A 17,195-nucleotide genomic window follows, 5' to 3' on the forward strand; every position below is an offset into this window, starting at 1 on the left:
TTTCTTTTCATGTATAGTATTGTTCAAGAAGATCAAGAGTTTCATATATGTATATTAACTGTGTGTTAAATTTTATCTATATTAAATTTACTTGATATAAAGTAAATGTATGGTGGCCAGTTCATGTTTTAATGAATAATATCTTTACTCAAAATAATAACATTTTAACACCTAAAGATTCTTCAAAAATATGTTAATTCTAAGAATACCATGTTACGGACAAAAATCTTAAAATATAGTCTTCAAAAAAAATACTACATTCAAAATCTGTGAAATGTTGGTAAAGCAATTCTCAGAAAGTAACTTTATTGCTGTAAATGATTTTGCCGTCAAAAACAATAAAAATAAGTTACTAAATATTGGTTTAGAACTTTCATATAGAAGTGACCGAGACAAAGAAAAGAAAATGAAAATAAGGTTATGTAAAGGTTTAAAAAGTTTGAAATTAGTGAAAGTATCTCACTGTTCATCCCAGGATACTTCAAACACTGATAAAGTGAAAGAAGCAGGGCTTCCAAGTCCTAGCCCTATCCCTCCATTTTGGGAGAAGGTATTAACCTTCTGTAGCTCAGTTTTGTAAAATGGGATTCCAGCACACACCCAAAGTATTGTTGTAAGAGTCAAGTAAGAGAATTCCTTTGAAAGCACTTTGTAACTGTAGTGCTCTGTTGAAATGGGTTTGTGTGTGTGTGCAATTTCGCAGCTCAGATCAGCTTTTTTGTTCCTAAAATATTCTTAGCTGTCACAATGTTAGTAAATTATATCTAAACTCTGAGAAATGGCAGAGATTTTTCTGGGATATTAGAAAAAGGGTTGGAAACAAGCCAAGTGACTTTTTTTTTTTTCTCCCGAGACGAAGTCTTGCTCTGTCACCCAGGCAGGAGTGCAATGGTGCAATCTCAGCTCACTGCAGCCTCCACCTCCTGGGTTTAAGCAATTCTCCTGCCTCAACCTCCCGAGTAGCTGGGATTACAGGTGCCCACCACCACGCCTGGCTAATTTTTGTATTAGTAGAGACATGATTTCACTATTTTGGCCAGGCTGGTCTCGAACTCTTGACCTTGTGATCCACCCTCCTCGGCCTTCCAAAGTGCTGGGATTACAGGTATGAGCCATGGTGCCCAGCCTCAAGTGACTTTTATTTGTGCTCCATCCATCTGTGATTTTGAGTATTTAAGTTTTACTAAAGAGAAGCATAAAGGCTGCATTCATAATTCAAATATATTTTAAAATATAAATTAAAATCTGTAAATAAAAATTAAAATATTTTCAGTTTTTAAAAATGTTTATAAGGAAACCTTTAACTTAAAATTAGAAGCAAGTCTGATCAAGAAGTCTCAAGCAAAGGCTGAATAGTAATATTTAAGACAACACTGCTTACTAAAGAAAAGAGTTCAAAGCAAACATAGGAGCAGAATCAAAAAATAAATCCTTTTGATTATAAAAAACAACAGAAGGACTTCTGTTTATGTCTATGTAGTTTGGCTGTGTGGAACAAAATGTTTACCCCCGTTGACTGGCAGTCCAAATTTCCTTTTTGTTCTATTTATTTTTCTTTCAGATTTATGACCACTGCCACCAACAAGTTAGGAACAGGGCGCACATAACTACAGTTCCTACCAGGCTTTGCTTGCCTGAGATCTTCAGGGAAACTACCTGACTTACCATGGACTCTTTCATAACATTACTTTGCTTAGATACAGTTACCCTACTCTTTAAAAAGGAAACTTCCCATTGATTCTGCCATAGTTCCTTTTCCCCTTTGTTACCAGATTACTGCTGCTTTTACTTTTTCAGCCTCCATTCACTGGAATCTGGCTTCTATGACTAGCATACCGCTCATATGTCTATAAAAAGGTACAAATTCCCTCCCACTTGGCAAATCTAGTATTTTCTTTCATTTAATTTTAACTCTATGGAGTATTTGACACTTTTGACTTCTCATTACTCTAAACTCTTCCTTGGCTTACCTCACCTGGTTTTCTGGCTACTTTTCAAATTTTTCCTTTGAACCTTCATCCATACCCATGTATTTCAGGCATTACTTTATATGCTGATACTTCCTAATTCTGTATATTCTGGCTTTGACCTTTCTGCTGAGTGCTATTTATTAAGCTCCAGTATATATTATTTTATTAATTCTACCTACAGTGAGGTAGAAGCTTATCCCCACTTTAGAGGAGGAGAAGGTAAATATCAGAAAATTCAAATATTTTGCCAAAGGTCACACACTTTATGAGATTAGTAGAACTGAAATTTGAACCCATATCTGGCACCAAAGCCTGTAAACATGCTACTTCACTGATTCCAGTATGCAGCCATCTTCTGCTGTGCCTCTCAAACCAGAGCACATGGCAGTATGCTAGGGATGTGTAGCCTAAGGAGGTGAACGTGGAGTGCTTTCCTTGAATGTTCATTTTGCTAAAATATTTGAGAGAAATAAACCTTATTTTTAAGGTAAAATAAGAGATTTAAAAGAAATTTATACCAGCAGTGGTTTTGCTGCACCCCCAGAGTCTCCGTATTTGGTTTCCTCTTCTAGTGTGGCTATTTCAGTGGAAAAGTTAAGAGAAGCACACTCCTAAGCATGCTCACTAGGATGAATTTCCCTTATGCACATCAAACACAGCCTATCTTAAAGTTTGATAGTAAAAGATTGTAATCCAAAAAATTCATCACTATCCAAATTGCCATTTATTTCAAGATGAAGGTAAGTGGTAAACATTCTAAAAGAAAGTGTAGACAGCTCTTCTGTTAATTTGTGTTGCTACAGTAACAACCACGAATCTCAGTGTCTTAAAATTTCTTCCTCACTTCTGTTACATTTTGGCAGCTGCAGGTCAGTTGCTGTGGCTCTCCTTCACGTGCCCATCTGGGTCTAGGATCCTGGGCTAGATAGAGCAGCACCTCTTTGAGAAAAGGGCAATGCTTTTGAAAGCATTTGCTTGATTTTGGTGAACGTTACATCTACTCGTGATCTGTTAGCCACAGCACAGGCAAGGACAAGCCCAAAGTCAGTGGAGTGGGAATGAACTCTTCCTACAGGAAGTGGAGAGTGGAAAATTGTGAAAGTAATACAGTCTATCACCTTTGCCTTTATGTAACTTTACATTGTAGGGGGATTTTAAAAGCAGATTCCCTAAAGGCAGAAGTAACAAAGGAAAAGGTTAAATGGATTTGACCATATAAAACTATAAACCCCCTATTTAGGAAAGTAAAAGATAAAGTAGCAAACATTTTAACAAATAATGTCAGAAGACTAATGAGTTGAGGGATATAAATAGGCAGATTCTTAGAAAATGGATAGGGTAAAAAATCTGAAAAATTCTAAAAAAATTAAAATGTATTTGATATGAATTAAAATATATCCATTCAACTATATACAACTAGCCATTAAGAGTAAATAAAGATGTATTTTTATTAAGATGGGAAGATGTTCTTGGACAAAAGCAGGTTACCAAAGAGTATTTACATTACTATCAGGTTTTTTAAATTTATTATTATTACACAAGTAAAACATGTTAATTATAAGTAAATTAAGAAACAGTACCTAAAAATTGAATTACTTCTAATTTCACCATCTAAAATGTTAACATTCTAAAGTCAGTTTTTTTACTCAAACCAGTACACAAAGGTAAATATACATTTTTAATATATTTTTAAGTAATTTTAAACTTACAAAGGAGTTGTAAAAATACAGAGTTCCGGATACCCTTCATCCAGCTTTCTCTAATCTTAGTATATTACATAACCAGGGTACATTTATCAAAAATAAAAGTACATTGGTATAATACCATTAACTGAATTATACATTTTATTTCCCCAGTTTTTTTACTTACATAATCCAGTTTGGGTACCATATCGCATTTAATTATAGTCTCCTTCAGTCTGTGAAAGTTTGTTTCCTTGTCTTTGATGGCCTTGTAACTTTTGAAGAGTAGTGATCTGTTTTCTTTTAGAATATCCCTCAGTTTGCATTTGTCCAGTGTTTTCTATGGATAGATTGAGATAATAGGTTTTGGGGAGGAATTCCACAGAGGTATAGTGTGCCTTTCTCATAACATCACATCCGGGAGCACATACATAATTGGCGATGTTAACTTTGATAACTTGGTTAAAGTGCTGTCCAGGTGTCTCCACTGTTGAGCTACCATTTTTCTCTTTGTCCAGCCCATATTCAAGGGGAGGAGAATTAAATTCCACCTCCTAAAAGGGAGAATATGAAAGAATTTGTGGTCATATGTTAAAACCACCACAGTAATTAGGTGTATTTTAGAAGTACTTGGAGGCTATGCAGATATATTCTTTTCTCTTTAAAGTTTTGCCCACCAGTTTTAGAATTCATCAGTAAATCTTGTCTACAGTAATTATTACTATTTGCTATTCTAATGGGAATTTTGTATATCTCCATCCCTTCTATATATTTAACAACTGAATTCTATAAACAAGATTTGTTTCTTCTCCACATTATTTATTTTATCAATACAGACACATACTTTGGGAGTTATAATCCAATACTATTGTTATTTATTATGTTGTTCATATTGTTCTAGCTTTGGCTACTGAGATCTTTTATAAGTGTCTTCTGTGTCCTTTTGACATGCCCCATTTTTTTCTTTTTAAGCACATCTTTACTTTCTGAGACTACAAGATTGTCCAGGTTCTCATCTTGTGTTTTCCCTTCCCTAGCCTTGGAATGAGCTGTTTTTCCAATAATCTCTAGTTCCTTTATTAGAAAATGGTGGCCAATATGGTGAAACCCTCTCTCTACTAAAAAGAGAAAATTTAGCCGGGGTGGTGGTGCACGCCTGTAATCCCAGCTACTCAGGCGGCTGAGGCAGAAGAATTGTGCGAACCTGGGAGGTGGAAGTTGCAGTGAGCTGAGATGGCACTACTACTCCAGCCTGAGTGACAGAGTGAGACTCTGTCTCAAAAAAAAAAAAAAAAAAAAAAAAAATATATATATATATATACACACACATACACCTTCATATATGCACACATTCTTATTTCTGTATCTTTATATATAGTTGGCTCTGTTTTCCATAGTCCACATTCAAGAAAAAAAGTAACAATATAACAATTTTTTAAATAATACAAATAAAAAAGTAATCTAGTATAACAACTATTTACATAGTATTTACATTGTATTAAATATTATAAGTAATCTAGAGATTATTTTAAATATATAGGGGGATTCATATAGGTTATATGCAAATATAATGCCATTTTATATAAGGGACTTGAGCATCTGTGGATTTTGATACTCATGAGAGTTCCTGGGACCAATCCCCCACAGATACTGAGGGACAACTATATACTTAAATAGGAATACACACTAACATATCTGACTCTAAGCTTTAACCACGTGGCTCATTTTAGACTTCTCTTTGCCTGTTTGTAACTTCTTTCTCCGACAGAAACTTGGCTTATATGTTTGTTTAAATCTACTATACATACAGAAAACTTGTAAGAATTGATAATATGTACCATTGTGAGAAACAGGATTACCAGTTACCGTGCAGTATTTATATACACTTCTTTTTGTTTTTGGCCTAATAGTATTTAGCAAAAGTGCTGTTTTCTAAAGTTACTTCACTCTGCTCCTTTCTCCACCCCTTTCAATGAGGTTATATCATATGATTGTAGTACAGTTAGATTTGTCACAATCTTCAGTCTGGGATTTTCTGACATCCCTAAGTTTTTATCCTTAAATTTGCATATACATAAGTTCACTCTTTGTGCTGTATAGTTTTATGGGTTTTGATAGATGCAGTGTCATGTATCTGTCACCACAATGCCATATGGAACAATTATACTAGTTAACTAACAGTTATATAATACTAAGTATTCTCTTATATCCCTTTGAAGTCAGCTTCCCCCACGCCCTGAAAACCAATGAACTGTTTTCTACCCTTATAGTTTTGCCTATTCCATAATCTCTTATAAATGGTATCTTAAATTATAATTTGTAGCCTTTTAGATCTGGTTCCTTCATCTAGCAAAATGCATTTAAGATTTATTGATTTTGTTGCATGAATCAGTAGTTGGGACTTATCCCAGATAATTCCATTTTATAGATATACTGTGCTTTGTTTATTCACTTTGAATTTCATCCCAGTTATTTCCAGTTTTAGAGAAATAAAGTTACTATCAACACATAAAGGTTTTTATATGAACTTTCCATTAACATGAGTAAATATCTAGGAGTAGGCTGGTTGCATGAAATGTAACTAACTGTATATTTAACTTTTTAAATAAACTGTCCAATTGTTTTCCAAAATGGCTGTACCATTTTATATTCCCACCAGGAATGTATGAGAGTTCAGTTGCTTTGTATCCTTGCCAAAACTTGACATTGTCAGGTTTATTGTTTGTCCCCCAGCTCTAGAACTGGTATAATGGATATCTTATGGTTTTAACTTGCACTTCACTAGTGACTTTTTTTTTTTTTTTTTTTGAGACGGAGTCTCCCTCTGTCATGTCACCCAGGCTGGAGTGCAGTGGCACCATCTCGGCTCACTGCAACCTCTGCCTCCTGGGTTCAAGAGATTCTCGTGCCTCAGCCTCCCTGAGTAGTCAGGATTACAGGCACCTGCCACCACGTCTGATTTTTTGTATTTTTAGTAGAGACAGGGTTTCGCCATGTTGGCCAGGCTGGTTTTGAACTCCTGACCTCAGATGATCCACCCACCTCGGCCTCCCAAAATGCTGGGATTACAGGTGTGAGCTACTGTGCCCAGCCTTCATTAGTGACTTCTATGTGATTTGCTATCTATATGTTTTCTTTGATGAAATGTCTATTTAGATCTTTTACTCATTTCTATTGTTTGTTTTCTTTTGTTTTCAGAGACCTTTTTTCCAAATCCTTTGTCAGAGCAGGTATTTTCTTTCAGTCTGCAGCTTTTTCTTTAATTTTCTTAACATTATATATCTTTTGCAGAGCAAAAGGTTGCCATTTTGATGAGGCCCATTTTCTCAGTTGTGTCCTTTTGTACATCGTACTTGTGGTATTTATGAATTTTCTGCCTGGATAGGCCCAGCCCACTTACACACATCTAGGAGCCTATGGACAGGCCCATTGGTGTCCACATACATCATCTGGGGTGCCTGAGGATTGGTTGGTCCTGCCCACCAGCACCCACTGTCTGGAATCATGAAGGCCAGCTCACTCTCACTATCACATGGGCCACCCAGAGGCCTGCAGATAGGCCTGCCTGGCCTGCTGCCACCGTAAAGGCCTTTGTGTCCACATACCAGCCAACCTGATGTCCCCATCCTCAGCAAAGCTTTATCACAGCCTCCACTGACAACCGAAGCCTAAGCCACTGAAGAAATCATAGATGCCATGAGAGAATCATAGATACCACCATTGATGACAGTAAAAGAAATCATACAGAGACAACACATGTGAACCCACCTAGAATCAAATCCAGAGCACCCTACCCAGCTAACACTACAGCTACATCTACAGTAAAAGTGTTTCTCTACAAAAGCCAGTCCATAAAATTGGAAAAAGCAGCAGTTGCACAGATATCAAGATAAGGACACAAGAAACATAAAATACTAAGGAAACACGATACCTCCAAAGGAACACAATAATTTTCCACTAACAGATCTCAAAGAACCAGGTAATCAATAAAATGCCTGAAAAGGAATTGAAAATAATGATCTTAAGAAAACTCAGCAAGAAACAACAGAACACAGATAGACAATACAAATAAATCAGGAAAACAATTCATGATCTGAATGAGAAATTAAAGAGGTAAATATTTAAAGAAACAAATTCTGGAACTAAAGAATTTAATAAATAAAAAACAGTCGAGCAGAAAGAATTTCTGAACTTTAAGAGAGAGGTCTTTTAAAATAACCCAGTCAAACACACACTAAAAAGGATGAAGAAAGCCTACATAGGACATCATAAAGCAAACAAATATTTCAATTTTGGGAGTGCCACAAGGAGAAAAGATAGGAAAAGGCATAGAAAACCTATTTAACAAAATAATCACTGAAGACCTCCCATGTCTTGAGAGAGAGATATATATCCAGATACAGGAAGGTCATATGTACTAAAACAGTTTATCCAAAAAGGCCTTTCTAAGACACATTATTTTCAAACTCAAAAGTCAAAAACAAAGAAAAAATTCTTATGGAACCAAAAACAGCCCAAATAGCCAAAGCATTCCTGAACTAAAAGAACAACATGGAAGGCATCACACTACCTGACTTCAAAATATACTACAAAGCTGTAGTAACCAAAACATAGTATTGATATAAAAACACATAGACCAGTGGAACAGAATAAAGAACACAGAATAGATCTACTTATTTACAGCAAATGTGCCAAGAACATACATTGGGGAAAGGACACTCTCTTCAATCAATGGTATTGGGGAACCTGGATATCTGTGTGCAGAGAATGAAACTAGATACCTATCACCATACCCAAAAATCCACTCCAAGTGGATTAAATACTTAAACATAAGACCCCAAACTCTTAGACTACTAGAAGAAAACATGGGGGAAATGCTTCCTGACATTAGACTTGGCAAAAACTTCATGGCTAAGACTCCAAAAGCACAAGCAACAAAAAGAAAAATAGTTAAGTGGAAATATTAAACTAAAAAGCTTCTGAACAGCAAAGGAAACAACAGAGTGAAGAGAGAACCTGCAGAATGGGAGGAATATTTACAAACTGTTCATCTGACAAGGGACTGATAACCAGGATATATAAGGAACTCAACCGAACAGGAAAACAAACAAAAATCCTATTAAAAAGTGGACAAAAGGTCTGAATAGACATTTCTCAAAAGAAGACATACAAATGGCCAAGAAATGTATTTGAAAAGCTCAACATTACTAATTGTCAGATTAAAACCACAATGAAGTATCATTAGATAGAATGGTTATTATCAAAAAGACAAGAAGTAACAAACTGATGAGGATGCAGAGAAAGGTGAACTCTTCCTCTTTGTGTTAGGAAGTATCATTAGTTAGAATGGCTATAATCAAAAAGACAAGAAGTAAACACTGATGATGCAGAGAAAGGTGAACTCTTTGTAACTCTTTGTGTTAGAATTGTCTCAGTGTTGATGAGAATGTACATTAATGCAGCCATTACGGAAAACGGTGTGGAGGTTTCTCAAAAAAACTAAAAGGGCCAGGCGTGGTGGCTCACGCCTGTAATCCCAGCACTTTGGGAGGCCAAGGCGGGTGGATCACAAGGTCAGGAGATCGAGACCATCCTGGCTAACACGGTGAAACTCCATCTTTACTAAAAATCCAAAAATTTAGCCAGGCATGATGGCGGGTGCCTGTAGTCCCAGCTACTCGGGAGGCTGAGGCAGGAGAATGGCGTGAACCCAGGAGGCAGAGCTTGCAGTGAGCCGAGATCGCACCACCGCACTCCAGCCTGGGTGACGGAACGAGACTCCATCTCAAAAAGAAAAAAGAAAAAAACACACAAAAAATAAAAGAACCACTATATGATCTAGCAATCCTACTACTGGGTATCTATTCAAAAGAAAGGAAACCAGTATTGCATCACTTCACAGTAGCTAAGATAGGGAATCAACCTAAATATCCATCAACATATGAATGGATAAAGAAAATTGCAGTATATATACACAGTGGTATACTGTCAAGCCACTAAAAAGAATGAAAATACATCATTTGTGGCCATGTGGATGAACTTGGGGGACATTATGGGTTATGCAAAATAACTCAAACATGGAAAGATAAATACCACATGTTCTCACTCATGTGGGAGCTAAAAATTTTTTGAGCTTATGGAAGTAGAGAGTAAAATTGTGGGTATTAGAGCCTGGGAAGGGAAGGTGAGATAGGGAGCATGGGGAGAGGTTGGTTAATGGACACAAACTTACATCTAGGTTGGTAGAATGAGTTCTGGTGTTCTGTAGCACCATAGGGTGAATATGGTTAAATACAACTTGTGTATTTTCACAAAGCTAAAAGTGAGGATTTTGAATGTTCACAACCCAACAAAATGATAAGTTTGAGGTGATGGATATGCTAGTTACCATAATTTGATCATTACATACTGTATACACATATCAGAATATTACTGCATCTCATAAATGTCTACAGTTATTTTATGTCAACTAAAAATAAAAGGGAAAAAAGAATTCTTTGCCTAAATCAATGTCACACAGACTTCTTTGTTTTCCTCTAAAAGTGTTATGTTTTATGTTAGAGTTTTATATTTAGATCTATAATTCCCTCCTGAGTTTACTTTTGTATAAGGTGTGAGGATGTGTCGAGATCCATTTTTTTATATAGGAACATCCATTTGTTCCAGACCATTTGTTGAAAAGACTATTCTTTCTCTATTGAATTGCCCTTGCTCTTTTTTTCAAAAATTAATTGACCATATTTGTTTGAGTCTGTTTCTTGGATATCTTTCCATTGATCTTTGTGTCTGTCCTTTAGCCAATACCATGTTGCCTTGAGTTCTGTATAATAAGTCTTGAATTTGATAATGTGAGTCCTCCAACTTTGTTCTTAAAATTGTTTGGCTCTACTGGTTCCTTTGCACTTTAATGTATATTTTATAATCTGCTTGTTGATGTCTACGGAAAGTGTGCTAGAATTTTAGTTAGGATTGTGTTGTGTCTATAGATCAAATTGTGAAGAAGTCACATCTTAGCAATACTTAGTTTTTGATTCCATGAACACAATATAATCTTAATTTATTTTTCAGCATATAGATCCTGTACATATCTTACTGGATTTATACCCAAGTATGAACTGTTTTCTGTTTTTTTGTGTGTGTGTGGGGGTGGGGGGACATGTGCTATTTGAAATGGTATATTCAGTTGTTCATTGCTGGTATATGGAAATAAAATTGGCTTCTGTATATTTACCTTTTATCCTATGACCATTCTAAATTTACTTATTAGTTCTAGGAGCTTTGTCGGGGGGTGTAGATTCTTTGGGATTCTCTACACAAATTATCATGTCACCTACAAATATGGACAGTTTTAATTATTTCTAATCTGCATGCCTTTTAATTTTTTTTCCTTATTGCAATGTCTAGGACTTGTGCTATGATGTTGAATAGGAGTGGTGAGAGAGGACATCTTTGCCCTATTCTTGATCTTAGGGGGTGTATTCGTTTTCTATTGCTGCATGTCACAAACTGCCACAAACTTAGTGGCTTAAACAACACAAATGTATTGTTCTCCAGTTCTATAAGATCAGAGGCCTTCATTGGGTCTCACTGGGCTAAAATGAAGGTGTCAGCAGGACTGCATTCCTTCCTGGAGGTTCTAGGTGAAAATGTGTTTCTTTGCCATTTCTAGCTTCTAGAGGCCACCCACATTTTTTGCCTCATGGCCCCCTTTCTCCATCTTCAGCATAGTGTATCTCTGTTCCCCTTCTGCAGTCACATTTTCTTCTGCTTTCCTCTTCTACTTTTAAGAATGCTTGTGGTTTAACTGGGCCCACTCAGGTAACCCAAGATAATTTTCCTATTTTAAGGTCAGCTAATTAACAACCTTAATTCCATCTGCAACCTAATTCCCCTTTGCCATATAAGGTAACATACTCACACACTGCAGAGATTAGTACATGGACACCTTTGGGGGACCTTAAGTAATGTAATAGCTGTAGGGTCTCTGTAAAAAGCTCTTCATTACATTTTTTTAAAAACTCTCTTTGATTTTTAGTTTCTGAGAGTTTTCATCATAAATTGTTGTTTAATCTTGTCAAATGCTTTTCCAGAATCTACTGAGGTGATCGTGTTGTTTCTCTTATTTAGTCTGTTATTAGAGTGAATTACATTCATACTCCAATTTTGAGATATGCATGCATTCCTGGGATGAACCCCCAATTGGTCATGAAGTATCATTTATACATTGCTGGATTCAATTTGCTAATATTTTGTTGAGGATTTTTATGTCTACGTTTATGGCTAATATGGGATTTTAGTTTCTTTGTCGTGAGTTTGTTATTAGGGTAATGCTGACCTTATAAATGAGGTGGAAGTCTTCCCTTCCCTTCTCTTTTTCTGGAAGAGATTATAATATTTGTATTATTTAAGCCTTATATGGTTGGTAGAATTTGCCAGTGAACCCACATAGGCCTGGAGTTTTCTATTTTGAGAATTTTTTTTTTTTTTAATAGATACGGGATCATTCAGACTATTTCTTCTTCAGTGAGTTTTGGAAGTTTGTGTTTTTAAGACATTGGTCCATTTCTTCAAAGTTATCAAATTCATGACCATAGAGTTGTTTGTAGTGTTAGTTTATTATTCTTTTACTGTATGGGATGTCAGTAGGGATGTCCCCCCGCTTCATTCCTAATATTGTTAATTTTTGTCTTTCCTCTCTCTCTGTATTCGCCACCCCTACCCCAGCCACCCTCCTTTTTTTTTAGTCTGGCTAAAGGTTTATCAATTTTGTTGATTGTTTTTAAGCAACCAAAATTCTTAGTTTCATTAGTTTTCTCCTTAGAATTGTATTGATTTGTACTCTGATCTTTGTTATTTTCTCCTGCTTGCTTTGGTTTTTTTAGTTGTTCTCTTTGTAGTTTCTTTTTTCATTAACTGTAAATTTTTTCCTATTAATATATACCTTTGTCTTATTTCAGTTTCTAAGAAAACATCTGCAGGTATCTAGTTTCTTAAGACAATAGTTGGATCAGTTTGGCAAATCTTTTGTAAAGGGCCAGATAGTAAATATTTCAGGCTTTGCAGACCAAATGATCTGTCACAACTACTCAACTCTGCCGTTGTAATACCAAAGCAGCGATGGATAATACTGACTGTGTTCCAGTAAAACTTTATTTACAAAAACAAGCAGGGAAGCAAAGTTTGGCAACCCTTGATATAAATAATTGATTTAAGCCCTTTTTTTCTAACATAAGTATTTAAGGCTGTAAATTTCCATTTTAGCATTGGTTTAGCTGTGTCCCACAAATTTTGGGTTGTCATTTTTATTTGCATACAGTTTAAATTTTTTTTTATTTCCTTTGAGACTTCTTTTTTGACCTATAGACTTAGAAATGTTTAATATTCAATTTCCAAATAATCGAGGATCTTCCCAGGTGTTTTATGGCCCAAGAGCATACTTCGTATTATTTTTATTCTCTTAAATTATCAAGTATCATATCAATGTCAGATAGGTGTAGTTGATTATGTCATTCAGGTGTACTGTATCATTTTTAATTTTCTACTTATTCTGTCATCTCTGAGACTCTACTTAGTCTGTCATCACTGACAGGAGAGTGTATTAAGGCATTCATCCCTTTGTTCATTTCTCCTTTCAGTTCTATTAGCTTTTGCCTCATACAGGAGAATTACATCTTCCATTTAGAATTATGTCTTCTTAGAGGATAGACCTCTTTATTATTATATAATGTCTTCCTTTATCCCTGACAATATTCCTTCTTCAGAAGTCTGCTTTGTCTGATACTAATAAAACTACCCCAGTTGGTTTGTTTTGTTTTTGTTTGTTGAGACAGAATCTTGCTCTGTTGCCCAGGCTGGAGTGCAATGGCAGTGGCACAATCTCGGCTCACTGCAACCTCCACCTCCCTGATTCAAGTGATTCTCGTGCCTCAGCTTCCCAAATAGCTAGGATTACAGATGTGCACCACCACACCCAGCTAATTGTTGTATTTTTAGTAGAGACGGGGTTTCGCCATGTTGGCCAGGCTGGTCTCAAACTCCTGACCTCAAGTTATCCGCTCACCTCAGCCTCCCAAAGTGCTGGGATTACAGGCGTGAACCACCATTCCCAGCCTCCTTTTGATTAGTATTTGCATAATATGTATCTTTCTCCATCCTTTTTCTTCTCTGTTTATATTTGAAGTGGGATTCTTGTAGATGGCATATACTTAGGTCTTTCTTTTTTACTGAGCTACATGCCTTTTAAATGGTTTAGATCAAGGATTGGCAAACTATGGCACAAGTAGAAATTTTTAATTTTACATTTATATATTTAATTTTCAGTTGTCTTCATTTCCTTATATAAATCCATGTTTTAATCTATTATATTTCTGCTTCAAAAACTTTTTTACATTTCTTAGAAAATAGATCTTCTGGCAATGAATTCCCTCTAGTTTTGTTTGAAAAAGTTTATTTCATCATCATATTTGAAAGATATTTTTGCTGGGTATAGAATTCTGGGTTTATCATTTTTTTCTTTGAAGTGACAGACTTTAAAGATGTCACTTAAGGCCGAGGTAGGCGGATCACAAGGTCTGGAGTTTGAGACCATCCTGGCCAACATGGTGAAACCCTCTCTCTACTAAAAATACAAAAAATGAGCTGGGCGTGGTGGCACACGCCTGTAGTCCCAGCTACTCGGGAGGCTGAGGCAGGAAAATCACTTAAACCCGGGAGGCGGAGGTTGCAGTAGCCCAGATCACGCCACTGCACTCCAGCCTGGCAACAGAGCAAGACTCCATCTCAAAAAATAAAAAAAGATGTCACTTTTTTTCTTATGATTTAAATGGTTTCTGACAAGAAATCTGTGTGTATATAATGCTCCTTTTCTTCCTCTGCCTCTGATTTTCAGCAATTCAAATATAATATGCCTAGGGATTTTCCCTGTCTTCCCTCCTTCCTCCCCCATCCCCACCATATTTATCTTATTGTTCTTGTGTCTGTGGCTTGGTGTCTGTCATTAATTTTAGAAAATTCTCGGCCAGGTGCAGTGGCTCACGCATGTAATCCCAGCACTTTGGGAGACCAAGGCAGGCGGATCACGAGGTCAGGAGATTGAGAACATCCTGGCCAACATGGTGAAACCCCGTCTCTACTAAAATACAAAAAATTAGCTGGGCATGGTGGCGCATGCCTGTAGTCCCAGCTGAGGCTGAGGCGAGGGAATTGCTTGAACCTGGGAGGCGGAGGTTGCAGTGAGTCCAGATTGCACCACTGCACTCCAGCCTGGTGACAGAGCAAGACTCCATCTCAAAAAAAAAAAAAAGAAAAGAAAAGAAAGAAAAGAAAATTCTCAGATATACTTTCTTCAAATATTTTTCCGTCCTGTCCTCCCTCTTCTTCTGAGATTACAGTTATAAATATGTTAGGATGTTGGAGACGCTCACACAGCTTTTTGTTGTTCTGTCTTCAAGTTCACTGATTCTTTCCTCAGCTGTGTCAGTCTTACTTACCAGAACATCAAACATATTCTTAATCTCCATTTCCATTTGATTCCTTTTCATAATTTCCATGCCACTGCTGAAATAACCCATCTGATCTTACATGTTATCCACCGTTCCTATTAGAGCCTTTAGCATGTTAGTCATACTTACTTAAAATTTGTATCAAGGCCGGGTGCAGTGGCTCATGCCTGTAATCCCAGCACTTTGGGAGGCTGAGGCAGGAGGATAGCTTGAGCCCAGGAATTCAAGACCTGTTTGGAAAACATAGGAAGACACTGTCTCTACAAAAAATAATAAAATAAATTAGCTGGGCATGGTGGTGCATGCCTATGGTCCCAGCTACTGGGGAGGTTGAGGCAGGAAGATCACTTGAGCCTGGGAGATCAAGGCTGCAGTGAGCCCTCATTGTGCCACTGCACTCCAGCCTGGGCAGCAGAGCAAGACCCCATCTCAAAAATGAAAAATAGAAGCAAATGCTACTTTTTTCTGAATCGATAGTTACATGAGGATGAAGACATCAATGGAATTACAATGTACTGCCATTTGGAGTTACCTAAAAATAATAATAGCTAACACATCTTCAACATGCTAGGCACTGTATTGTGTGCTTTACATGTATTAACTCATTTGATCCTCACAAACTTTTTTTTTTTTTTTTTTTTGAGACGGAAACACCTATCACCCAGGCTGGAGTGCAGTGGCGCTATCTTGGCTCACTGCAATCTCTGCCTCCTGGGTTCAAGCAATTTTCCTACCTCAGCCTCCCAAGTAGCTGGGATTACAGGCACCTGCCACCATCCCCAGCTAATTTTTGTATTTGTAGTAGAGACAGAGTTTCGCCATGTTGGCCAGGCTGGTCTCAAACTCCTGGCCTCAAGTGATCTGCCTGCCTCAGCCTCCCAAAGCGCTGGGACCTGGGATTACAGGGGTGAGCCACCACACCAGCCCTCACAAACCTTTTGAGGTAGAAAATATTACCATGTCCTTTTTTACAGTCAGGAAATTAAGGTTAAGTAATAAGATTGTGGCCCTTGACCACACAGAGCTAAAAAAGAATTTACTGGTTTAGATTGAGCAGCTTGCTAAAGAATAATTTTTAATTATTTTTAATCTGTGTTAGATTTTTTAAATAATTTTATTTTTAATTGTGGTAAAAAATATAACAAAATTGACCATCTTAATCAGTTTTAAGTATACAGTTCAGTCATGTTAAGTACATTCATATTGTGGTGCAGTAGATTTCCAGAACTTGTTCATCTTGCAAAATTGAAACTCTATACCTGGTAAACAACAACTCCCCATTTCCTCGTTCCCCTAGCCCCTGGCAGCCACTAATGTAAGTCCTGTTTCTATGAATTTGATTGACTTTAGATGCCTTATAAGAGAAATTACACAATATTTGTCTTTTTGAGACTAGCTTGTGTCAGCATAATGCCCTCAAGGTTCATCTACGTTTTAGCATGCAGAGGGCCTTCCTAAGGCTGAATAATATTAATATTACATTGTATGTATATACCACATTTTGCTTACCACTCATCTGCTGATGGACATTTGGGCTGCTTACACCTCTTGGCTATTGTGAATAATGCTGCAATGAACATGAGTGTTCAGATATCTCTTTAATACCCTGATTTCAGTTCTTCTGGATCTGTAGCAAAAAGTGGGATTGCTGGATCATATGGTAAATTTTGTTCTTAATTTTTTGAGGAACCTCCATTCCATTTTCCATAGCAGCTGCACCATTTTACATTCCTACCAACAGTATACAAGAGTTCCAGTTTCCTCACATCCTCATCAACAATGGGTATTTTCTGCTGGTGGTGGTTTTTTGATAGTAGCCATCCTAATGGTTGTGAGGTGATACCTAGTGGTTTTGATTTGCATTTCCCTAATGATTAGTGATGTTGAGCATCTTTTTTTTTTTTTTTTTTTTTTTTTTTCTGAGATGGAGTCTCGCTCTGTTGCCTAGGTAGAGTGCCATGGTGCAATCTCGGCTTACTGCAACCTCTGCCTCCCAGGTTTAAGCGATTCTCCTGCCTCAGCCTCCTGAGTAGCTGGGACTA

The 17,195-nt window shown here is 36.8% G+C and overlaps 2 protein-coding genes across 15 annotated transcripts in view; one reads left to right on the forward strand and one right to left on the reverse strand.

The window, feature by feature from the left end:
• Positions 1 to 17,195, forward strand: part of CREB1 (cAMP responsive element binding protein 1) — a 73,413-nt gene that overhangs the window by 47,944 nt on the left and 8,274 nt on the right. Inside the window, exon 9 of one of the 5 annotated variants that reach the window (XM_008974266.5) lies at positions 1,562 to 9,532. The exons of the other annotated variants lie outside the window; for them this stretch is intronic. Coding sequence (XP_008972514.1) covers positions 1,562 to 1,607 — 46 coding nt within the window. The 3' untranslated portion in view covers positions 1,608 to 9,532. Of the gene's footprint in view, positions 1 to 1,561; positions 9,533 to 17,195 lie in introns of those variants that run through there. 5 annotated transcript variants of the gene reach the window in all.
• METTL21A (methyltransferase 21A, HSPA lysine) overlaps positions 3,397 to 17,195 on the reverse strand; it is a 42,085-nt gene continuing 28,286 nt past the window's right edge. For 4 of the 10 annotated variants that reach the window (XM_024927885.5, XM_055109021.2, XM_003820811.8 and 1 more), the window contains one exon: positions 3,397 to 4,206. In XM_024927885.5, coding sequence (XP_024783653.1) covers positions 4,193 to 4,206 — 14 coding nt within the window. In that variant the 3' untranslated portion in view covers positions 3,397 to 4,192. Of the gene's footprint in view, positions 4,207 to 15,282; positions 15,384 to 17,195 lie in introns of those variants that run through there. The other 6 variants (XM_057301482.2, XM_055109020.2, XM_055109019.3 and 3 more) reach the window with 4 other exon arrangements.

The sequence above is a fragment of the Pan paniscus genome, chromosome 13 (assembly GCF_029289425.2).
Source record: "Pan paniscus chromosome 13, NHGRI_mPanPan1-v2.0_pri, whole genome shotgun sequence".
NCBI lineage: Eukaryota > Metazoa > Chordata > Mammalia > Primates > Hominidae > Pan > Pan paniscus.